General features: G+C 38.7%; 1 protein-coding gene across 5 annotated transcripts in view; it reads right to left on the bottom strand.

Annotated features, from left to right (window-relative positions):
* Positions 1 to 628: 628 nt before the first annotated feature.
* The window catches only part of zfr2 (zinc finger RNA binding protein 2), a 28,027-nt gene continuing 2,603 nt past the window's right edge, over positions 629 to 26,052 (bottom strand). Inside the window, exons 2-19 of one of the 5 annotated variants that reach the window (XM_042516864.2) lie at positions 23,527 to 23,782; positions 23,111 to 23,228; positions 20,788 to 21,015; positions 19,233 to 19,594; positions 17,880 to 18,068; positions 17,383 to 17,626; positions 16,537 to 16,736; positions 16,002 to 16,121; positions 14,293 to 14,456; positions 13,533 to 13,659; positions 13,236 to 13,441; positions 11,956 to 12,124; positions 9,941 to 10,115; positions 6,715 to 6,803; positions 4,782 to 4,877; positions 4,441 to 4,552; positions 4,084 to 4,181; positions 629 to 3,583 (exon numbers count right to left, since the gene is read on the bottom strand). In XM_042516864.2, coding sequence (XP_042372798.2) covers positions 3,410 to 3,583; positions 4,084 to 4,181; positions 4,441 to 4,552; positions 4,782 to 4,877; positions 6,715 to 6,803; positions 9,941 to 10,115; positions 11,956 to 12,124; positions 13,236 to 13,441; positions 13,533 to 13,659; positions 14,293 to 14,456; positions 16,002 to 16,121; positions 16,537 to 16,736; positions 17,383 to 17,626; positions 17,880 to 18,068; positions 19,233 to 19,594; positions 20,788 to 21,015; positions 23,111 to 23,228; positions 23,527 to 23,782 — 3,127 coding nt within the window. In that variant the 3' untranslated portion in view covers positions 629 to 3,409. The remainder of the gene's footprint in view (positions 3,584 to 4,083; positions 4,182 to 4,440; positions 4,553 to 4,781; positions 4,878 to 6,714; positions 6,804 to 9,940; positions 10,116 to 11,955; positions 12,125 to 13,235; positions 13,442 to 13,532; positions 13,660 to 14,292; positions 14,457 to 16,001; positions 16,122 to 16,536; positions 16,737 to 17,382; positions 17,627 to 17,879; positions 18,069 to 19,232; positions 19,595 to 20,787; positions 21,016 to 23,110; positions 23,229 to 23,526; positions 23,783 to 26,052) is intronic. The other 4 variants (XM_042516886.2, XM_042516871.2, XM_042516878.2 and 1 more) reach the window with 4 other exon arrangements.

Below are 26,052 nucleotides of genomic sequence, written 5' to 3'. Positions count from 1 at the left end.
TTTTTTTGCAGATTTTACAGTGACACTGACCTTTGATCTTCAGGATAAAAAATTTCATTAAATACTTCTGTTAAATTTTATCTTAATTAGTGTATGAATGAGTTATGGCAAAAACATGTTTCGTGAAGTCAGAGTGACCTTTGACCACCAAATTCTTATCAGCTCTTCAGTCAAAGTGGACATTTGTGCTAAATTTAAGGAAACCCCCTAAAGGCCTTCGTTAGATGACCTTGACCTTTGACCAACAAAATCTTATCAGTTCATTCTTTGGTCCTAGTGGACATTTGTGCTAAAGTTGATGAAATACCCTCAAAGTATTTTTGACATATCACATTTATGAGAAGGAAATGGATGCAAGGTCACAGTGACCATGACCCTTGACCTAGGACCATCAAAATCTAAACAGTTTATCCTTGAGTTCAATTTGTATTTGTGCCAAATTTGAAGAAAAAAAAATCTCTACAGGTGTTCTTTATATATCCCGCTGAGAATGACATGGACAGACGGATGGACCGCTTAAAAACGTATTGCCTCCTGCTACAGCTATCTCCAGTGCGTAGGCATAAATCAATGTCTCAATTTGGTTAAAATATGCAGCGATACAGACAGCAAAATCCAGGACACAATCTGGCTTACAAGTGTTTTAATATCTCCCCTTAATTTTAGGCAACACTACAAAGACATTCAAATAATAAAAGGACAGCAACGTTCACACTTTCTGTTTAAACAATACAAAAAAGATTCCTTCAGAAATAAAATACGCAATACTTATATGATGCTCTTGATAAATGAAAATCAAACTAAAAACGGCACGATAATTCTCTCAACTTTAAGCCAAATAGTTGTGCAACTGTCCCTTCCCTGTCTTACATCTTTTGTGAAGTTCATTACAATATTGACCCGACAAAAACATAAATGTTCCCCGTACTCTGTAATACACAACATGATGCAGGCACAAGGAAGAAAGTCAAAGGACTACTTGATCATTACAGTAGATATTCAGTCTTATTTTTCGCACTAAAGCTTCTCTCTTCTGCTAACCATACTCTGGAAGAAAAAAGATTACTAGGCATATTATTTAAATGATAAAATTATGGCTGCATACAGTAACATTGTCATTTCTTAAGTGCTTAGTTCCCTCAGCATGCTACAGACTGTGCAACATAAGTCTCTCTCTCTCTCCTCAGATAGATTTACTCTCCAGTGTGACCACAGAAAAACTCACAAGGCAGAGCTTCTCTTTGTATCGCGAAACCGTAATGACGTCGTTTCAAGGGGAAGTTATTTTAGTGTAGCACTGTTTTGAAGGTTTGATGCACATATTTTAGATTTCAAAACTTTTATCTTCTCAACATGTATAAGGAAATGTTGAAACTTTAGAGGAAGCATAGAGGGCATGTAGAGAACCGGTGAGGTTCATTCAGCAGCGTCACACTATTTTATTACTCATGTGTCATCTTAGGCACAATGATCATCACAGTACTGTTTGTATGTAGATCCTAAACAGTATTCTGTGATATTTCTCACAGTTTCAAAGCTTTAAACTTGATCCCCATATTTCTTTATTTTAACAGACTGAAAAACACATTTCAGTGTACAAACACCATGCACTAACGTTAGTTCAGTACTGACTCGAGCAGTTCAGACTGCCGTAAATAAAGCTTTAAGGTGCTGATGATTTACTGGAGGCTTTAAAGGGAGACTTGTGTGGATCTTATTTTCAGAGTTTTGTGTCTATGTGACAAATGGAGACTTTTTTTTTTATTTGTTCTGCTATTTGAGAGAGCTGTATGGAGCTGAAATGGTGCACCAACAGTTTACATCCATTAAAAGCACTTGTTTTTTTTTTCGTTTTTGACAAGCTTAGATTGTTATTATAAGTATCCGAAGACATTAGAGAAAAGACCCTTCAGAGAAACTACATGTTTTTCTTTTGCTATTACGGTCTGTTTCATAGCAGGCTCCCTAAAATTTCAGGCAGGTTAGATTTAAGACTTTTTAAGACCTGTTTTAATGCCACTCAGGATTAAATTCAAGACCAATTCTATTTTCACCAAAACTGAAGGAAAAAATGAGTTGACTCAAATTACTCAGTGTAACAAATGTTGATTATCATATGAAATATGGCTTTTTTTTCTCACTCTGCATGTGAGATTCCACTGCTTTCAATCACATCATGCAGAGTTTTTTTTGCATGACATACACTGAGCCACGTACGCATTGCCTTGTATCGGTCTAAGCCATGCTGCGAAATCTTCATTGAACATCCCAATGTACTCCAGGGTACAGAGACAGCTAGCTACCAGACAGTGGATCCTCTGCTCTGAGCGTCCCGAGCAGAAACAAAATATGAGAGTTGTTGGTTTGACTATCCTGCCATTTGGTAAACTTCTAATTTAAAAAAATAAATAAAAAAAGATGTTACGAATTATTTTGACATTTAACAAAGAAACACTGGGGAAAAAAATGCAGAATTTTAGGGTCTTATTTTAAGATTAATGGATTAAATACCTTTCAAGACTCTTAGAGGATTCTGCAGGAACCCTGGTTAGTGTGAGTAATGACACATCACTCAAAGGGACTGCTCGTCCTGAAATCTTGCTGATTTTTCCACATGTCAAAATCAAAATCAAAAGTCTTCACTGTACTCCTCTCTGCAACTTATAAGTTTCGACCATTTTTTCTCCTGCTACACGACATTTCAGAACGAGGCTTCTCCGTGAGAGAGACTTTTTCACACTCACAGACAGACAAGAGAAAGGTAAAGAAAAACTTTCATCTGCTGGGTCTTTTCTAAAATATTGTCTGACAATCTGAGCCTGTCAGTGGCAAAACAAGTACTTTTAGTGGATGTTACTTAAAGGTGCTTAATTACCTGTAAGGATTACACTGAAGCCTGGTTCGCCACTGCTACTTTGCTCAATTGTGAACCAATTTTTAAAAAAATCTCCTTCATTAGTCACTCTGACACAAAGGAAAATAGGGTCCAGGTTAAAAAATACCAAAGCCTCCCTTTAAAATCATAGAAAACAATAAAAACTAGACGGTAGTGGTTCAGCTACTGTGAATCAAGAGGGGAGGGATGGTCAGTAGTTTGTGTGCAATGATGTCATCAGTCATTTCCATGATTTTTTTACTGAGCCAATTTCCTCTGCACACTTTTGAAGACACTAAATCGGCGTGAATTTACTATGCGAGAGGATTTGCAGTACAGGTTCTCAAGCTTCAGTCTCCTCTTCCCAACGCATTACTCTTCCTATTTCAGGGGTAGACATGTAACATGTACAGTCAGTTATATTCATATGTGTATAGCTGCGTGTTAAGATTGTTTTCGAGATACGAAAAGTTTTAAGTTGTGACATTCTACCAGTCTCTAAACTAGCAAACGGCTCCGCTCTGGAGGCAGAGGTCAAGCACTCAATGCTTCTTCCTTCTTGTCTTTTTTGCCCTCCCCCTCCCCTTCACCCGTCTCGCTGCCATCCCGTCGGCGCTTACGGTTGCGCGCACTGGCCTTGGACGCTGGCAGAGACTCCATGCCAAGAACTTTGTGGATCTGACGGAAAGCAAGCAGCCGCAGAGCGTGCTGGAATCAGAGAGAAAGGTAAAATGTAGGTATGTTGAGTTTTTAGATGATTGTTTGGGCATTTTCACCTTTATTTCAGAATTCACAGTATAGAGGCAGACAAGAGACGAGGGAAGAGAGGTACGGCGTGCAACAAAAGACTGTGAGCTTCTCTTCTTTCCCCTGCACCAGTTGTCCTGATTGTGTCAAGTTTGAAACATTTTTTTGCATAAAATATACTGAGCCCGGCATGAATTTCCTTCAATCTGTTTCAGCCATTATGTGAAATCTTGGTTAAACTGCAAATTTTCATTGAATTTGCCAGGGTACAGCGACAGACAGCTAGCACACAGCGGATCTTCTGCTCTAAGCATCCCAGCCGAAAGAAAAATATGAGCGTTGTTGGTTCTGTTGTGCTGCTTTGTGATGTTAATGCAATAGGCATTTGGTACAATATATATTTAGGGCTTTTCAATGCAGCATCTGAAAAAAGATTCAGAAAGTTTGCTCAGTTTGCATACCTGTGCACTGGCAGTTATGTCCTCTCTGGCTTGAAGAATCATGCTTTCCAACGCATCTGTTGGCTCTTTCTCACAGGGGTCCATCAACCCTGGTCCATCTGAGTCAGGGGAGGAGAAACAAGATAAACATGTAAATGTGATAATAGAATTTACTGAATCAGAGGCAGAAAAAAGTGAAATGTTCTCTATTCAAAAGCTGATTTTGTAGCACCAGAGGGAGGCACAGACGATAAGAAACGTCCTTGGATTATTAAAAAAAAAAAAAAAAGACATGAAACAATTCATCTTTTTCTTGGAAGTGATAAAAGTGAAATAATCCACTAATTCACATCTCATTAACATGTATACTTGTCTGACCTGGTAGCAGGATGCCTGTAGAGATGCACTCCAGGACTCGGCGCATGGCCTCTCCTGGGCTAAGTGGGCCTGCAGCACTGCTGATCACTTTCTCTACCAGCAGCTCCATCGCCTGGTCGGAGTAACACACAGAAGAAAACAGGAAAGAAGAAGACACTTTAGAGCGCTGATATTTTTGTAAATATACTTTTTATGTTGTTGTTCTCTCATAGATAGACAGTAGAGACGGACATACAAAAAGGACAAAAATTACAATAGCTAAAAGTTAAAAATGAAAAAAAAAACGTATATAGCACTTCAAAAACAAAACTAAAAAGTCATAACAGAGAGTTGAATCTTACCCAGCCAGGCATCTTCCCCCACGTGGGAACCCGCTGACATAAATCTCTCAGCACCCGAATGATGATCACGCAGGACTGCAGCCCGTTGGCCCGAGCCTTCAGAAAGTAAGAAAAAACTAGAATTAGTGCCTCAGGGTTGTATGCCTCCACCAATAAGTCAAGCTGCAGTTTACATCCATGTCTGTCCAGATTCATATGCAGCCACAACAGCAGACAATTCTTCAAAAACGGATGTTGCTGCAAAGAATCTACATATTCTAAAGCACGGATGCTTCATTAACACCTCCAACCCAGCAACACTGAAGACCTATACAATGTTTCAAAATGGGCGTCCAAAGTAAGTGTCATTAATTCAGTATCTGACCAAATGTGTCCTCTTCTGTTCCTGAGATACGGCATTGAGTGATGGACCTTTGACATTTTGGATTTAAAATGTCATCACTTCATCATTTGTCATTAATAGCATATGAACTGTTGAGTTTTCAAACATGTTTTGTGAGGTCCCAATGACATGACCTTTGACCACCAAAATTTAATTAGTTCATCCTTGAGTCCAGGTGGACATTTGTGTCAAATTTGAGGACATTTACTCAAGGAGTTCTTGAGATATTGGGTTCATGAAATGTGACAGACAGACAGATGGACAGATGGACAACCAAAAACATTATGCCTCCAGCCACGGCTGTCACCAGCGAAGAGGCATAAAAACACATTGCTTATTAATAAAAGGGCATTTATTTGAGATAAGGTGGGTCTTGAAAATTTAACTGGTGTCTTAAAATGTGTGTATTTGAAAAAAAAACAAAAAACAACATTATGACTCTACAAACTATGATAGTGACTGATATTTCAAATATTAATCTTAATATTAATATTAAGAACAATTTACAACATCTACTTTTGGACTTTCCTGACAACAAAACATGGATATTCTCAAATGCCACAACAGTGAAACAAAGTAGTTTTTTTTTTTACTTCTGTAGAACCGGAGACAGCAAAATACCAATGAAAACCCCACATGTTTGCCTGTTTTTAGTCTAAAAGGAAGTGAGATCAGTGTAATGGCTAAAATTGTATGTAACTAATATAATGGAAGATTTTATACAACGACTAAAGGATCCTAGACTCCTTGTAGTAGCATAGAACAAATGTGCCTGTTATATTGCAGCTGTGTCTGGTGAACTGCTTTTTCTTTTTTTGTTTTTTAAACTTGTGGCCAACTCGTGGCTGGTGGACCGTGTGACTCATGAACTGTATCTAGACTCTTAGATCATCACTATGGTTTTAGTTATATCAGACATTATGTTGACAATGATACTATAACAAAAATAATAATAATAATAATAATAATAATAACGTAAAGTGTTTTGCAGCAACTCAGGGAATAATAAGATCAGCATCAACAAACATGCCAAACAGAGAAAGAAACAACAATCAAACTAAGAATTCTATGTTTGTGTAACTCATCAGGACAGTAAATCCCATAAAGGCTTGTCGTGTTTTGCTTATTCTCAGGATAGGGGGATTCCCCAAATAGGATAGGAAAGGGGGAAAAGTAAATAACACTGGGTTGGATGAGTGAAGTACAGTTCTCATGTCTCATTAATTAATAGATGTATATTGGACAAAGACTTGTTGATTGACCAAATGTACATAGGACACTGTTAGTGAACCCTCATCGACCCCTGTGAAGACTCTTGGTGACTCTTTATCTGACTTTATCATCTTGCAAGACAGAATAAACCAGAATAAATACAAGTATTGTCTGATTTGCTTGAGTTGTTCATACTTCCACTAGAATCGGCTTATTCAAATTCCCCCTCTCATCTACTTCTGCAATATAATACAATATATATTTTTAAATAAATATAGATATCTCCTCACAAATTATAGGCCTTTTTAGGACATTTTGACATGCTTGTGCTGCATTTACCTGGAACCATTTGGCGTGGCGGAGAGCAGCAAGGTATTCGAGACATTTCCTCTTATTCAGAAGATCAGTTGGGTCCTTGTCAGCCAAACCTGATGGAGATAACATGAAACAGCTCATGACTTGCAGTCAAACTAACGCAAACCCAAATGATTACTGCAACAGATAGCAAGAGTCGCTGATTAGACATGAAATTACAAAAACACTAGACGATCATGTTTATCTCATGTGACCGGCAATTTCCTCGAGTCCTGAAATACTCTTCAGTTTGTTTGTGAGAAAAATAATGAGGGGAAAATATGAGAGAAAAAGAAAACATTTAACAATCTAATGAGGAAGACTATAATGTTTCTATGTTTTACAGATATATTTGTTGGTGTGGACGGATACAGAAACACATGCAAAAAAGAAGGAAATCCAAGAAATTCAGAATGATGACTATATATAATATTAGATATTTAATTTATAGTTTAAGGTGACTAAACCACATAAGACCTATTGGTTTTATTGTGACATCCAATATGGACCACATTATCGTCTGCCTGAGTGCATCTTTCTTTAGAGAGACATTTTAACTTGTCAAACATAGGTGTGAAATATAACTGAATAATTTCTACATGAAATTTAAAGGGATAGTTCAAATGTTTTAAAAGTAGGGCTGTATGACGTACTTATCAATAGCTAGTATATTACCTTCAGTTGATCAACATATTTTAGCTGCTTTATTTAGAATATTTTTATCTTGCCGTTTATATATATATATATATATATATTTACGTTTTTTGTCGATGAAATCTGGTGCTTTTAAAGGGAGCATAGATTAAAAAAAAATATACATTAAAATATAGATTTTTTTCGGTAGCTTGCTGCCCCCCTTCACAGCAGTAGATTGCTTAGCTTCCGGGTCATTACACTTGCCTGCTTCTCCAAACTGTGTGCGTGCCGAATGACATCTGCTGTTGGTAATACATATTTAGTGAGTACCTCATACAACCCTTCTTCACAAAATCATAACTATCCCTTTAACCGTCAGTGCCAAGGCTGCGGTAACGGGTACGATGGTTCACTAGCCTTACAGGTGCACAGTTAAAATGAAACAGAGCATTGGTTTTCCGGCATGACAAGTCAAAAATGTCCACTATAAGAAAGACTGTTTCATCATATGCTGTCAAACCCATTTTTTTCTCACTACATACATTTCCTTCTTTCTAAAAATGAAGCCTCACCACTCTCAACATCTCTAAAACATTTTGTAACCTTACTCCAATTCAGGAACTGGTCATTGTTAACAATTCTACCCAACAATTTTTATTCATAAAAAAGGCTTCTTCACACCATTAAGTTTTTAAGCATTAACTTAAAGAATTTCAAAATATAAGAAACTCAAACTCTGAGTTTTTTGGATTCCCCCCTTTTTTGCCTTTGACTTTGCACAAGAGCCCAACTGAAACAGTTTGAGCAGCTGAGCTTCAGATCCAAATTTTCAGTAACTTCAGATCATGAACCACTGACTCTATCCCTTTAGAAATGTTCTCATTCTGCATCAAATGTTTTATTTGGCTCTATAATTGCATAGATGCTAGCAATGGTTCCCATTATTCCTCTGCAATCATGTTTAAAAGGAAACGTCTCAAGCAGATAAAAGCACAAGAGCAATGACACTGCTTTCCCTTTTATGCTTTCATATTTTAAAGACAATTTCAACATCAAAAAGCAAACCGATTAAATTTCATAAAAGTCTTATCTATGTCACAAAGCCCAAGATTCATTTAATTAGTAGTACTACAAATGGGAGAATACAAAGTTATGTTTAAAAAATAATGCTTGTGTCCTTGTTGAATTTAGACATTAATAAAATAGTTTCTGGAAGTTTGAAGACAAAATTAGGACACATTTACAAAACTGTAAAGTCACCCACATATGACAAATGACAGATATGTCCAAAACATTTAATGTGGTTAAGGGTGAATGTGATGAAGTCATATTTTACAAGATTAGCCTGGGGGCTTTCCACACTTCTATGTTCACTAGAACTGAAGCAACAACAGGACATCAGCGTTCTTACAGGGGAAATACAACAAAAACAAAGCCACTTTTTTGAAGTCTACACTACCATACCACTTAGAATCAAAGACCCATATTTATCATGCCTCTTAGAGAGGGGAGATTAGATTTAGCAGTGGTGAATCCCCTCTGATGACAGTGAACAAGAGGGATTTCCTCCTCTGAAAAGCTTAATAAACATGGGCGACCTGGTTCCTTTAGTGTTTCTATTCTTAGTGGTATGTGAACAAGTGTGGTCTTCAGATCAGCCATTGGCTTGCCTAGGTCTGCTGATACAGAAGTAGGGGCACTGATCAACAAACCCAAACAAAATTTATAAAATAAAAGCCACAGAAAACATCTACCATGTTTTCCAAATGGGAAAAAAAACACATTTAAATACTGACATTATTGGAGCAGGCGGAGGAGTGTTTGCAACACAATGATCTCAGAGATTACCTTGATTGTTGAATGAGGGGGAAGCAATGATCATGGATTTACTTTTTATCATTTGAATACGGATCATTGTGAGGCGAAAAAATGACACTCCATCACCTTTTCATTGATAATGCCACAGTGTGATGCAGGGATGAGAGACGAGGGAGTGGGAAGTCACTGGACCTCAGAGTCCCCTCATCGAGGTATTGTGACCAGAGTGCAACAAGAAGCAAAACGTTTCGCAAGTCTAAAAATAAATTTGATAAAAACAGTAAGATCATTTGAGGCATTTTCATCCCTGGGCATTATCTGAACACTGATCATCACTTTCAGTCTATTATTATACTTTCTCAAAGGTTTTATCTGAGCATGTGTTCACAGGACAAACACACACCCTCGTGGCACAGAAAGGTCGGAGAGCCCGGCTTTTGATTCCCATGTTGTGGAAAAGAAATAAAGAAATTGGGGACTAGTGTAACTGCAAAAAATGGGGGAAATGAAAAAAGTGGGACAAATGAATGTGTGAGTTAATTCTTATTTTAGGGGTTAAAGAAACAAAACAACTTGAATGTGGGCTTGGTTAAAAGTCCCACCTCTCATTTTGTGCAATTTAAGAGCTTTTCAGCCTAAAAGTTTAGGCTGCTTATGGGTGGAAGGGTGAAGCAAGGGGTATATAAATATATATAAGTGTTTTGCACACATTGCTTACATCTGGTTGTCTGGTACTGAAAGCTTTGGCTTCTCTAACCTTTCTCAGCCGCTTTTCCTGCTGCCTGCTTGTCCTTCTCAGTAGCAGGGTCCTCCCTCATCAGCGGCGAGGTGAGAGAAATGGTCACCTGCATTTTGGGCTCCTTGCTTGAAAATATCACGATGTTCGCCTCCTCGGGGTGAGCCTGCACCTCATACTGATCTTCAGAAAATGTCTGCCGGTTAAAAGGACACTTGGGATTACTCACTACAGAGGAGGAGGGGTGTAGGGGCAAAGAATAGCCTTGTTTGGCAAAGGTTACAGGGCGATACTGTTATGTTGTTTAACCCTGGGTTGTGCAATTTCTTTTGTCTCTTAAGGTAGTTCCCTTATTTAAACAGGGTTCACGACATTACCATAAATATTTTTCTCAACAATTCATTAAATCATTAGAGTTGAAATATTTAGGAAAGCAATGGGCCAGGTTAAGAAGAAAAAGCCCCCATCTCACTCTGTAGGATTCAGGTGTCATAACCAGGCAGGGAATCTAAAGATCAGTCAAAAGCATCTTTAATAAAACTCTCATTACAGCTAAAGCAGGAGGGAGGAAGAGTGAGGAATTACAACACATCACAACCTTGTATTTGGTCCAATCCTCTGTGCGTGTGGAGCTTAAATGGAATTGCCAGTGAACTCATCAAAGTCAGAGTTTTTTTCTTTAAGCTAGAGGTCATTCAGTCATCTGTGAACACGCAAAAATCTCTTCCGGAGCAAGAAACCACACAGTAAAGACATAGTAAAATCAGTAGTCCTCTAAGAATAAATAAGAAATTAAAAAAAATATTTACACTAAGCCTGTCACGATAAGAACTTTTGCTGGATGATATATTATCCCATATCAGATCGACAGATGGGAGGAGGAGCTGCTGCAGATTGGATGCAAACATTTAGAACCAGCAAAATCAAAGATGAAGTTTATTTCTCACTGTGCCTGGCGTTCTGCTGCTCCATCTGTGCCCAGAATATGCTCTGTGCTCCAAGAGGGTAGTGTATTGAATTATCCCATGGTATATACAGTAGCCTATATTCCAAGAGTGCTCCTAATAAACAGCTCAGCTTCATTTTAATAAATGAATGTGTGGGAAACCCTGACATAATAATGCAACTACATCCTTAAAAAAATAATGAACTTCTAATTATTAAGAATATTCAGACAATGGAATATGATAATAATAAACATATTTTTAAAAACACACTTTACTTGGCATTTTGGCCAACAAAAACAAAATCAAATTTGCTGTTCATTCTGGCCTTGTGTTGGTGAAATGCTGGTGATGTTCTTACGTAATCATAGCCATATCCACATCCATATCAGGTCCATATGTCCTATGATAAGCCAGTAACAAAATTATCGTGACAGGCCTAATTTACTCAATTAACTTTACAGAGCAGCAGTTCTGGACCACAAAAACATTATACTGTTTATCCACAGAAAGTCACCTCTAGCGATTTACTTTCACTGTTAAGATGTTTATCATTATAATCATCAATACCAGTGAGGAGGATAAACTGCTGTGTTGTTTCTGGCTGTTAAGGAAAGCTGTACATGTTCACCGATGATAAATAAACTGCTCCAGCATGTGAGAAAAACCCATCTAGGACGAAGTGATTCAGAAGTGGAATTTTTTTCTGGTTTTAACACGTGGCAGCACTGCGATTACTACAACAATGTTTGGTTTTGTTTGTTTTTTATGCAGTGTAAACTTTTCATTCCCATGCTGTTTGTTACATAACTAGCAGCTCTTATGACACAAGTCATAAGGCAGTGGATGACAATTTCCTCTTTTCAAAAATACACTGCATCTGACAACATGATACAAAGCAAACCACCGTTAAAGTAAGCTTTTTCTGGACCTTTTTGGTCATCCATATGATCCTACACCCGAAACTTTTTAATAAATTAAGATCAAACTTAAAATGTAAGAATGTTAGTGTTGTGAATTCCAAGTTTACCACAATTCTTCCCTCCCTCAACTTCAACCAACGTCCTAAAACAACTGGCGTCACTTTCTTACCTCCAGTTCTTTGGGAAGCTGCTTGGCGATATTCTTCAGTAAAGAGATGGTGGGTTTCTTAGCAGTCAGCAGGATGAGCTCAACATTTCTGTCTCCACGCAGCAGCAGGCCTTTGGCCAGGATGCCCACCCTCATCACGCCTTTAAGCAGCCGTCCTGAGTTCTCAGTACTGGCAGGAGAAACAAACATTTCAGCTGAAGTGTGACATGAACTTCTATGTAAGTGTGTGTATTCTGAATGATATATGATACCAGAGATATTGGTTGTGTTTTCAACATACAAGGTTGTAAACTTATACTTTTTATACATTATACATTATACATTATATATATTATACATTTTTATTAACTTATTAACATTTCAAGGTTTATCAGCTATCGATGGTTTTATGTATTCCATAACTGATCATTTCAATGTACTGTCTTTAGTTGCTATGTAATAATATATTGACTCAAATTAAGTGTCTCAACACAGTTGCCAGAATAAATGTTGGCATTGCACATTTCTGCAAACCACACACGTTGAAACTTTGTTTCAACAATTCTGTGGTTCACAGGCAGTTTGGGATAGGCACAAAAAAGCTTGGTTGTCTTTTGGGAAAAAAATGCATTTTGACTTAAAATACCCGCTTTGTTGGCACAATCACTGCTGGAAAAATAAAGTAAAGTAAAGAAACAACGGCTTTTCATGGCACTACCCCAGCAGGAAACGCATTGGTGTCTCGTAACCCGTCTGTAAGCACGCCAATGGCTCAGCAAAAAACAACCACTATTTGTAGCCCTATCCCAGCACAAAACACAGCATGTCTCTGTAAAAAAAACATGGCCCTATCCCAGCTGGAAACACAGCGATGTCTCTGCAGAAAACAACCTCTTTTTGTGACACTGTCAAGGCTGGAAAAACAGTGATATCTCGAAAAAACAACCGCCTTTTGTGGCCCTATCTTTGCAGAAAACACAGCAATGTCTTGTTAAAAACAATAATTTCGTGGCAGTAACCAGGCAGAAAACACAGTGATGGCTCGTTTTTGGTTGTTTTTTTTAAGTATCATGAGTACTAATGTTAAATGTTGCGAATGAACTGATAAACAGGTTATATATGTATGCATGTATCTATCTAGGACCTACTTAGCAGTGTAATTTTCTTTGTAACATCAGCCAATGCTTTTGATGTGTGAATAACCACTGGTAAAATTATGACACGCTTTAACTACCCTAATGTCGATTTTACATACATGCCCAAATAAAAATGTGAAATATCAACCAGAAGTCACTCTTTACCCTTTTTCTTCTCCTCCTTCAGTAGCAGCAGTATCAACAGCTGGTGCCTCCTTCTCTAGCAGGGAGTCTGACACCAATTTTAGGGCTCTCTCAGAGTGGGAGACAATCCTCTGAACAGCCTGCAACTCCTCCTCTACTGGGTAGATGGTGGAGTGTTTGGCCATGATGTGACGGTCATCAGGAGAGTCTGGTCGACGCACACACGTCTTAACAGACAGAACGGAGCAAAGTTTCAGTGAAAGTTTTTTTTTTTTTTTTTCAAATAACAGAGAAAAGAACAACAGTAGCGGCGCTCACCAGTAGAGGGGGTACTGGCATACCAGGGCGGCTCATCAGCGGTGGAGGCGCCATCCTGCGTCTCTGCTCCCCCCAGTACATCTGCTCCTCCTCCATCCTCCTCCAGTACATGTCCTCCTCATAACGCCTGCAGGAGAGGGGGAGGTTTTTAATGTTGTTCATTAAAAGTCATTTACTCCCACAGGGGAACATTATGGCTGCCATTAACAGAACACAGCAGTCCATAAAAAAACACTTTACCAAAACATTTTCTCTGAACTACTGTTGATTATTAAGATAATCATTATGCAGAGGTTTTGTGTCAAAAGCATTAGTGTTTGTAAACGGTAATCCAGGTTTACAAAACTGACATTTCCTCTTGTAACACAACAATTACAACACAGTCCTGATGCAACAAACATTTAATTGTGTATGTAGGAAATTTACTGAATTAGATCTGGCTGTACAGTTTTAATGATAAAATTCTCATAAATAATTCAAATAGTATGACTTTCTCTGCATGTTGTACTGCATTTTACTACACATGCAAGAAACCTGTAATTTACAAGAAAACAGGAAAAGAGAATAAAATGAAACAAGAAATTCCATTTTTTTCATGTGTGCATGTGTCAGCTGATCAGCTTTAGGACTTCCCCATTTCTGATATTGCCTGAATGAAGGCATCTTTCTCATCTTTTCCCCTTTTCCTCTTTCAGTCTATCCTTTGCCAACCAAATTTGAATATTTAACATAAAGGTGGAAAGAAGTTTAAGTTACTAACTTTGGCCATGGCCCTGACCTCATCTCCATGTGCCAGCGCTGCTCATCATCTCTCTGTCTCTTCAGCACCGCCTTCTGCTTCTGCTTCTTCAGCTTGCTCTCCTGCAGCTTCCTGGCTCGGTTACTGGGCTTGATCTCCACGGGAAGCTCTGGGTTCACTTTCTTCTACAGAAAGGAGAACAGAACAAAATGTAGAGGGAATAGCACAAGAATGTCATAATGCGCACATGGGATCCTTCACATTCTCAAGCCATTACTTGTAGTGTCGATAAAATTTAAGAATAATCTTTTCCTTTGTGTCAAATTTGAGGAAATTTCCTCAAGATGTTCTATAGATATCGGGTTCACAAGAATGGGACACCAAATTCGAATCAGTTTACTCTTGAGTCCATGTGGACATTTGTGTCATTTGAGATGGATGGACAGACTAGCAAACAGACAGACAGATGGACAGAAGGACAACCCAAAAACATGATGCCATGGCCATAGCCAATGCAGAGCCATAAAAAATCTTCAGCGATTATCTCTAAAGATGTCCTGTGCATGGCGTTCTTTTATAAGAACACAAAAGTTAAGTTTACATTGTGTGTAATGGTGTTACTCACCAAAACACATTTTTTGTAGTATTTGGAAAACCAATGTTTAAGCAAAATCACACGAGCGGGAGTGATGTACTGTATATCATCACAGCTGTGATGACAGACTTTGTGATATCAGCAAATATTGTGATGTTAATCAATTTAATATTGTTTTATGATCAAACTTGTGATTTACAATCCTAATATGAATTTTCTTGTGGCCTTCTTCTTCCTCTTCTCTGACTATTGCCACCTGCTAATTAGTGTGACGGCATGACGCCACTGGTAGAATAGTGTATCATGTAAACGATGAGCATACAGCAAAATAGGGACAAACTCATAGAAAAAAAGCTCTACTGTGGTCAGAAATTCCACAGGTAACCTTTAAGAAGCCAACTTTTTCATAATTACATACATCAGACTTATATGGCACTTTTCAGAGTTTTCAAATACGCTTTGTATACTGCAGAATAAAAAAAGAGTAGTTAACTCTCTGAGAAAGACTATAAGGATAATGTATAAAATGAAAGAAAAAAATGTTGATTAAGAGTGTATTTTTTGATGTCTCCAACTTTTTTTGACTGTGAATTTTGTGCATCAATGCAGCCTCATATTATCACATAATGCAGGTGTCATCATCAACACATTTCTATGTTTAATAAGCCATTTCTGTCTTTAAAAAGCAGTCCATCCATTTCCACACTAGTACAGTTAAAAGCTAGCATCTATCACCTGTGATCAAAGCACCATTTCATGCACATGTAGTAATCTGGCAGAACTGTCAGTATCTGGGGAAATCTGGATTATGTGCACAAAATAAGCGAGAAGAACACCTGCTAAGATCAAACGCAACGCATCTGTACTTCTGTTAAAAGCGGTCCATACATTCAACCTCCCTCTTTATCAGATAGATAATGGCTGAAATACCCTGATTTGTTGGTGTCCAACCAAAACAAGAGGAGGAGAAAGAGTTAAAACTGTTTTGAAAAGCTATCTGCTGTGAAAAGAACCCTGCTGAACAGTTCCTGTAATCTAAAATACCAAAAACCTTGAAAGTATGCATCTCAACCCTGTTCATTGTGTCTCTCTAGGTAACCAGTCAGACAGGAATCAGCTCAGAAAAATTTCTTACCTTGTACTGAAGTCTGTGTCTTCTTCCCTTCAGGTGCATGTCTTTAGCATTGGGGTCATTGAAGCTGCACTCACACAGTTTACAGTGGAATCGAATCACTTTGCCGTCATCGTTACGGACCTGAAACAGACACACAGTTCAGGTAAATACACATCGAGCAGAACAGACAACACAACATAAATTATGGTTTATTCCAATTATAAGAAAAGGACACAAGCAATTTGATATTGTATGTCACTGTATTGTTGCAATTTGACAAGTATAATAAACTCTTATTAGAATTACTGTTAAAACTTGAAAACTACTCTTTTGGGTCCAATGCAAATGCTGTACAAATTTGGTTTAAAAACTAAAGACCCAAACTTTATTGTTAGTAGAGCACTTTACAGATTACAAGACAGACAAATTCTAACTGCACAAAACCCCTCTCATCTGTTACTCTACACTGTTAACTCCAATTTAGGTCCTATGTTGTACTCTTCAGCTGTAATTAAAGATGATAACATTGTAATTTTTCCTCTCATTTCCTGCTCACCTCCTCTACGTAGTCGTGTCCCACTGGCTGGATGTCTCCTTGGCTTCCGGCTCTGTCACAGTCCTCATCGTCACTGTGAGGCTCCATCCTCTCAACTGACTGCTCCTCAACCTTGGCAGCCACCGTCGCCGCTGCCGCTGCTGCTGCTGCTGTCACTGCAGCTGTCACTGCAGCTGCTGGAGCGCTGGCAGGCTTATTGGCTACGTGACAAGATATTACAAATTAGAGAGTTAATTTAAGGATAGTACCTATTTCCTTAAGATATAAGCTACCAGAAATATATGTTTTTTCTTAAAAGGTTGGTAAATAACCATTGATAAATTACTATTCAAGGTCTTACAGCTACAGAAATTCTATCCTAAAAAGCATTTTGTGATTTTCTGTGTTAACCAATAGTTATTTAACTTGTTTAAATTTTTTGATATTCATTTATGTTATATACGTGTTACCTTGCTTTGACACCAATATGATAGGTAGTAAAATGGAAGTTCAAAGCTGAAGCTTTAACATCAAAAAATAAACATATAATTATCACAGACAGAAGAAAAATATTGATAAAGGGACTCTGAGCAAAATTCAAACTAACATGCGAAACTGAGAAACTAATTTACTTTGACTTATTTTATCAAATTCTGCAGGTTCACAATGCTAATAAAGTGATGCAATTTTCTGAAAAATGCATTTGTTTTGCAGATGTCAAAACTGGGTCCACCTAATGTAGGTGTGCATTGGATTAAGTGTGCACTGTGCAGCTGTGTAACAGAGGTAAACATTAATATCAGATTTGAGGTGGAGCATTAGTTAAATAGTTCTCTTATCATCTAGGACACAAATCAACAAACTTACAAATGAGAGCTATTTTGGAAGGAACTGGTTTCTTCTGGACTGGTGCCGTTGTTTTAGCCGTTGCATTTACTGCCACCTGTTTGGGTGTTGCAGTGGGAGTTGAAGTGGTTGAGACGGCTGCAGGAGTGGATGTGGAGGCTGGAGGTTTCCCAGCTGTCGAAGTTGTGATGACTGGAGCTGAATTCACCAACACAGGCTCAGTGGAAGGTATAGGTTTTCCTAGCTTGGTGTGAAGTTTCACCACCTTTCCAAAGATGAGAGACAGAGGGAGATACAACCATTTAAGGCTGCTGATACTTAATCCCATCCTAAATCCCTGAGGTGGGTTTTGTTCCAACACTTGGCAGCTCAGACGGAACATCACATGAGTGCACCACAGTCATGTCCAACAATGAAAGCATGCTACGTCAATATCTTGAGCAGCTGCCTATATTTTCTTAAACAACAAATATTGAAACACTTGAAGAGAAAGACAAAAGCTTCACAGCTGTGCAAACCTTCTGATGTTTGGCTCCACGGATGTGGGCGGCGTAGGCGTCCACTCCGGTGCAGGAGACATCACACAGCTCACAGCGCAACTGAGTCTGGACCCCTCTGGGCCCGTTACTGGCCCCTGTCTGCCCCCCAGATTTAAGGGCAGCCTCCTTTTTCTTATGCTTCTGGCCATCGAGGTGCTCCCGGTATGTCTGATGCAGTGAATAAATCAGTTAGCAGGACAAAACTTCCAAATGTACATACAGTAACAAGCAGATTTGTTAGGTTTTTTTTACTATGAAAACTCTACAACATGTTTTCAGATACACATTAAAGGTCCAGTGTATAAGATATAGGGAAATTTAATGGCATCAAGCTGTTGGGTTTTGCAAATTGCAACCAGCTGAGACATTCAGTGATTTCCCTCAGTGATTTTTGTTCAGGAGGTTTTTATCGGAAGCTGAGTTATCCGTAGACGTCCCTAACTCTCAAAAACAAGCAGGTGATTAAAAGCAGTAAAAACACCAAATTAAAAAAAAGTAGTTTTACGTTACAATCCAGGGTTTCCTTACACATTCAATTATTTGTGGCGGCCCGCCACGATTCATCTACCACCACAAGCTGGTTGTTTTTTTTTTTTGGAGCTGGACTGTTCATTTTGAGCGCTGTAGAAATATATATACTGTTCGGTTATTCACTGCACCTCATTCTCTGAGCACAGAGGGTACTCCTGGCACAAATGAAGCAGCAGAAAGTCAGGTGCACTGAAAGTGAAACCTAACTGTTGATTCTGCTAGGTCTAAAAGTTTGTATTCACTCTGAGCAGCTGTTCATCCATCAATCTGATCAGCTGTGGATGGACTGACTATCAATTATCAACCCTGCTGCTCACAAACTGCTGTTGAGGAAAAATTAACAATTTAAGAGCCCCATCTGTGCTGTGTTTACAGATATTAAAAATCTGGGATTTTCTGAGGCTCTTGTCACAGAGGGGCTAACTACATTTGCAAATGCAAAAAATGTGAATGGCCCTATTTACAGTCATTGTTTTTTTCCATTCTGAACTATTATAGAAACATGTCAGAGCAACATGACAATCTCCATACATGAGCGCCCACTCCTTATAATGTACTCCTTATGTAAACAGCTCATTCTAAGGATACAAAAACACAACCATTCTTATTTTCAGGTATTTACGCAGCAAAGAAACATACTCATTATATATATATATCCTCCTAAATCCTACACACTGGACCTCTCTGGTCTCCTAAATGTTAATATTGTGATGTGTTCTCATTTTATTATTTGAACCAAAAAAGAAAAAGCTTTTATGTGAAAATATTAATATCCCGTCCCATATCATTATAAACTCCTACCTGAGGACCTGCACAGCTAATCTTGCAAATGTCACAGTAATGGAGCTGGGGCTGTTTTGGAGGCCCTTTGGGCTTCTGCAGCTTGCTCTGATGAAACGTCGGCTTTTTGTAGGTGTTTCCAGCCGGAGCTGTCACCATGTTGCTGCCCGAGTTGCTCCAGGAAGAGCTTGTCAGCTGCTTGGGTGGCGGCTGTATTGGGGGGGGCTGCTGTTGTTGCTGCTGCTGCTGCTGCTGCTGCTGCTGCTGCTGCTGCTGCTGAGGTTGAGGCTGTGGCTGGGTGAGTGTCTGCTGGGCTGGCTGGTAATAGGAGGGGGTGGATGTGGAGGTGTAGCCAGTTGAGTCATAACTGGAGTAGCTAATGCCTAAGGGTGAGAGAGCAGGAGGAAGAGAGTGAGGATGAAGACTTATTAGAGATAAGAAAAGCATACAAGATCTGGGTCACTTCTGAACAGTCTGGAGTCATGGAAGCAAAACGATGCACTCTTATTTTACCGCCATCCAAACCGACAAGGACAAAGACAAGACAATCCCAAAATTGTCTTTGACGGGTGTCAAAACATGTAATAAGAAACTAAAGCTTTAATTAGCAGGATATCAATATTTGTATACGCCTGTCGCCGCCAACCAGAGTCAGCCCACACCTCTTTGTCACAGATGCTCTCCATTTGTGTTTCCTTACAATTCTCATCCAACTAAACACCTGTGACAGAAACCAAATACTTGAAACTCTCAAGAATCACCAAGAACTTATTTCTCAGGCCAAATATGCAGTCATTCACGAAAGGCCTGCTCATACCAGCGTGTAAAACAATACAATCAGTGTGCTCGTTTGCAGGAGCAATTTTTTTTCCAACAAGTTTATCTCTGACCTATAAATTCGTACCAAGTATAAACTGCTCCTTCTGATGAGGTCACGCTGTAGGTGTTTCCAGTGTGGAGCACAAAACAAATACTATGAAAGAGAACTGCTACACAAACAAGAAATGGTTTGTTGACAATTATAGGACAAGAGTTGATGACACGAACGAATCAAATACATTACTACTACATTACTACATTAAATAAATTTGCCATTATGTGAGCCTACACTACGTGAAAGGTTATAAACAAAAGACTACTGCAAGAATTTTAATCAACACAACAAAATTTCCATGACTTTTCCAAGACTTTCAATGATTTTTAATTATTCCAGGAGTTTTCTTGGCCTGGAAAACATGATTATGAAATTCCAAAACTATGCCAGGTTTTTCATAACCGTGGGAGTCCTACACCCCAGATTCCTGTGCCTGTAACATAGTTACAAGGACACACCTTCATGTAACATTTTTTGCATGCAATTTGTAGCGTAGCAACCGCTACAGTGCACTTTGATTTAAGTGTTACAATCATGTATCATTTGCATCTCCCTTCATCTTTTGTTTGGCTTTACTGTGTATGCATACACAATATATTTACACTGCTATGAATATATCTATTTGTGCATGTATATGGAGAATGTTGGGCACCAATATTTCCTTTGGGATATATGAAGTTTTATAAATAAATCTTACGTTACCTGAGTAGGTTGTGGCTGAAACGGTGGAGCCAAATGAGGAGCCAAGGGTGTAGGATGAAATGGGGGTGGGCGGCTGCTGGACACTGGTGGACACTGGGTAGATGTTGTAGCTAGTGGACACAGAGCTGGAGGGGGCCAGAGGCTTCAGGGCCGTTACCTGCCTCTGAGGTGGGGGAGGCTGGCTGTACACAGTGGTGGGGGCTGGACTATAAGCACTCTTTACTCCCACTGATACAGGAAAGGGTGGAGGGCAAAGAGGAGAGAGGGGAGAAGAGGTGGAGAGGAAGGGTATTAGAGTAAGGTGTGAAAACAGCAAAAGAGATCTGACACATCCATCGCTTCCTCTGGGACTGCCTGTCAGGGAGTTTTTGGCAGCGCAGGAAGGATTCTCATTTCACAAGCAAATGAGCAGCAGACACATTCCACGTACATCATATCACATCTCCAGGAGGGAGTAAGAATAAATAATACCAAGACTGATGACCAGCAAATCCCCCAGCAAGACTGAGGTGTGTGTTGCTGTTCTACACTGTTTATTACATCTGAAACTCTGTAAAAAGTGAACTTGTTTCTGCAAAACTGAAGCAAACTACTTAAGTATTCCAACTACACACAATACTCAAAATTTTCATTATTATTCAGCCAACATACATCCTGGTACCGTTATCATTCACGCTAAGCTGAAATCAAAATAACAGCTGCCATGCTGACAGATCAGTCGAGGACAACCGTCAAGACTTTAAAAGAGTACTCCACTGATTTAGCAATGGACATTCATCTTCCTTATCATAGACTGTATAAAATTATGGCTGTAGACTTAAAACCATTAAAACAAAATGTAACATCATTTACTGAAAAAAACTGAGCATTAGAGTCCTTAGAGGGTCTCTAAGTACAACCAAACACTGAACAAGACTTTTTTAGGAAACCAAAACATTACAATCAACTTTGATGAACTGAAAACACACTAAATTAGCAACAGCTACACCCATTCTCAGTGAATCTAGGGTTAGGCCATAGTTAGGCCAAGATACCCTCGTCAATGTTGACACCATGATAGTGACCAACGGACAGCACCCATTTTCACTCAAGCAGCCAAGCTAATGCATAATTTTAGGTCTTAAAAAATGTAAACAGGTCTGTAATATAAAGATTCATCCCTGTAAAGTTGCCATGACTGTTGAAATTAGCTATAGCGACCAAAACCATTTTTTGTACCAGGCTAAAAACATGTTTATTTCTACTATAAAGTTGGACATTTTAACATGAACGTCTATGGGGATCAAACTGTTTGGAGCCAGCCGCATGTGGCCATTAGAGGAACCACAGTTTTTCGTACCTTCTCTTGGTTTTAATTTTTTTAGCCCCAAATGCTGCCACTTAGTCAAAACTTTGTTTTCCACCATGTAACTCAACCATCACCCATTTAATCAGAGATTTGGGAGTGTTTTGCTGGCTGCGAAAAATGCAGCATCAAATTGCTAGCCTCAGTCAGAGATGAGGATCAGGCTCAAGAGGTCTGGTAAACTAATTTTTTACCAAATCCGCACTTCCAGATTTTTTCAAATGTTTAAACTTGTAGTCTTTAGTCCCAACCAATGCTGACTCACTTGCGGCATTTTATCAAATGTTTTGGAGTCGCAAGAGGCTTTAAAACAGGGGTTTATATTTTTAGGGGAAAATCTCATTTCAAAACTTACCGAGTTTGTTTCACCAGAAAATGTTTTTGTTTATCAATCTGTGGAGTGAAACAATGGAACAGTTTTAATGTGGAGCTAAAACGATGTACAGGTACAGGGATGAAAAGTAGGTTTGACAATCACCGGGTGTTTAAGGAGGTGACTGTTTATTTGTTTGGTTACTTCATATTTATTTTTCCTAGTTTATCATCCTGTTTTTTCTGTGTAGATATTGATTAAAAATGTTGATATTTGAGTTTGGGTATGTGGGTGTATGCATGTATGTTTAGTTAATTAAAGTATATGTTTAAATTAATAAGAAAGTTTGTACTTCTTCTCACTCCTTTTTGAATGCGTGAACCAAGTCTTCATGTGTTTGACCTTTTCTTTTGCTTTATGTTATACTCTGTCTGTAAATATTACTTTTTTTGCTTTGTTTGCTTGTTCGTTTAATTTTTTCTCTTTTTTCTTTTACATGTTCGAAATGAACAAATATAATAAAATAAAAAATCAAACAACTTTTCTCACATATGCAAGAGCGTACCCCAATAGCTGCGGACGTGACATTTCAGTGGAAAATTCTCCTAAGTTATCCTTTAATATTTGGATCTTTGGACTTAACATAAGAGTAAAAATGAACTCACCGGTCTGGTAGTAATTCTCGGTGGGGGTCCTCTGAGCCGAAGCTATACTCGTCTGGTAGTACTGTTTATTATCATAGGTAGTCACAGCAGCAGGACGCCCGTAGCTGTAATTGTCCTGCTGGTGTTCACAAAAGAGAATTTAATGGAATGGGAAAGCATATTTAGGTAGAGAACTGCAGCAAGATATTTTTTAAAAACATATCATATCACTGCATGAAAGCCACTGTGTGAAAAATGAGACCATCTCAGTGACAGCTGGTACAAAAGGGGCATGCAGTGTCTGACTCAGTGCCTTAAAGTGAAAAAGTCATATCATATGACCCAAAACAAAAGCTTTACATAAAATCCAACACAACCACATCACGCTATAAGAAACTGAGAAGCAGAAATCATAAAGGCAGCAGAAAGCGACTGACCGTGTCCGAGTATACCTGGTACGTCTGTGGGGTGGTGGTGGGCTGTGGGGGAGCTGGGGTGCCTGGCTGCCTGTAGGTGTAGTCAGGAGGAGCCTGGTGGCTCTGATAGGTTGGGTAGGGAGCGGTGACCACAGGCCGGGCTGCCTGGACTGGAGCTGGAGAGTAGGACGCAGTCACTGCATGAGCCACGGCAGGAGCCTGCTGGACACTGTAACTGGCTGTAGAGGGGTGGGAGTAGGCCGGGGGAGGCTGAGCACTGGAGGAGGGGAGAGGGAAGAAAGACATCATTGAACATGTCTACTTGAGTTTTCACTGTGTGAACAGTTTGAATTAATCCATGTTAGAAGTGCAAGAAAATCTTTTCTTCCATAAAAAATAATTAAATAAAAAAACAGCTTTGATAGTGCAGTCCTCAACTACACCATAATTTACACTTAGTGCATTCAAGTCCCAGTTTTTTTCTTTTAACATGACATGATATTTCTGTAAATTTTTTATTTTTATTTTTTTTAAAGATCATTTTTTTGGGCTTTTATTGCCTTTAATCGATAGGACAGTGTGAGCGTGGCAGAGAGAGAGGGGGAGACATGCAGCAAAGGGCCAGGCCAGACTCGAACCTCGACATAGCCTCTGCACATTGGGCGCTGCTCTATCTACTGAACCACGAGGCGCCCGATATTTCTGTAAATATAAATATAAAAAACAAAAGTTCTTCAAATGTGTTTATGTTTAAGGGTGAAGTGTGTAAGATTTAGGGGGGATTTGGTGCCGTCTAGCTGTGAAGGGCAACCACCTAAAACCTTATCCGGCTAGATTTACTTAAGTGTTCTTCTTTCAGGAGTAATTTAACAGAAGCCCTCGGTGGAGGTCTCTCCATAAAAAAAAAATTGACCAGGAAATGCAAACAGCAAAAAACACAGAATAAAGCAGTTTCGCTAAGATGCAAGTCGTCTTATCTGGAGCCAGAGTTTGTTTTGTCCATTCTGGTCTATTGCAGAAACATGCTGATCTCCATAAATGACGACCCGCTCCCTGGATGTAAAAATCTCATTTTAAGGTAACAAACACACAATGATTCTTGTTTTCCAATGATTATACACTAAAGAAAATATACATGTTAAATTACAACTAAATTTCTGACAATAAATCATACACGCTGGACCTTAAAGTGTCTTTCACTTAGGAAGAATAGTAAATACTAATCTCACCAAAGAGATCACCTTCACATCTTTACTAAAGTGCTGGACCAACCAAACGACCAACTTACAAACTAGCAGACCAACATGAGTCGTGCAGTTAGTCTGGCTAAAAACAGGCACAAATCTAATCCGACATGTCAACACTGAACCAAGATCAATCAATTTTGGAGGACAAAATTGTGATCACTCAAGTAATGCGACTCACTGAACCGCCCTGCATTGCCCTCTGATTAATCTTTCATTTTCATCAGCTGATAACTCCACAGCAGCCTTGTTAGCATGGTTTGGGATGGGGTTGGCAGTTACTGGCAACAACATCATTAACTGATGACATCTGCATCTTTATTAAGATTTCAGTCTCGATAAACAAGATGAACATCAGCGGGCTAAAGCTAAATGACACCTTAAGGTCATTAAAGAGCATAGACTCAAAATGCTGTGATAGTAATCGTAACACTACCTTATTCTACGAAAAAATATACTGGATCTGACGTAAACAAAACATACAGGAAAATTTTAAGAGTACCACAAAGGGACTTTCATAGTTGACAGTCTGTTCATTGTTCATTGAGTCACTTAACAGTTTCTCGATAGAATTGCCGTAATTTCATTACTGGGGGCAAGAATTTCCATAATCTAGTAATGAGATTATGTTAGTGCCGCATGTTTTGTCGTGCGCTGGTATTTCACCAAAAATAAACAGGAAAAGAAATCAATAAGTTGGGTTGAACGCTCAGCTGTTGACCTACTTATCTGCTCTGACACATCCCTGCTACCAAAACTGCATTAGGAATGCCTCAGTGATAAATATTTAAAGCTCTGGACGAGAGATACTCATGCTTTCCTGATACTAAATGGAGAGCAAACCTTAATACTAACTCATTGTATATTACAAATTACAGATAAGGTTGGGATATATTACAATATACCATGAAAATAAAGGAAAAAGAATTGACAATCTGATGTATAAAATAGACTACTATCGTTTTTTGCTGCTGTGGTAAATAATTAACAACATTTATTTGTAAAATTGCTGAATCACATTTAAATCATGGATTTTTTTTGCCTTTTAATCTTTGATGTGTGAGAATATTCAGACACTCCAGTTGTGACGTTTTAAAGACTTCGGACTGTCTCAATTTTTTAAGACATGCTTGATGATAAGACAAAGAAACACCAGTAAACAATGCTCTTTATGACCCATTTTTCATTGCAGATTTTGCTGTAGCTATGCTGACGTGGACGCTGATTAGCAAATTGACTGTATGGAGCCTCTGATGTGTGGAGTCTGTGTCTTGATGACAGAAATGTAATTGCATTAAATGCT

The sequence above is a fragment of the Plectropomus leopardus genome, chromosome 5, assembly GCF_026936395.1.
Source record: "Plectropomus leopardus strain MGB_pleo_1.0 chromosome 5, ASM2693639v1, whole genome shotgun sequence".
Classification (NCBI taxonomy): domain Eukaryota; kingdom Metazoa; phylum Chordata; class Actinopteri; order Perciformes; family Serranidae; genus Plectropomus; species Plectropomus leopardus.
This window is presented reverse-complemented; position numbering and strand designations above follow the sequence as displayed.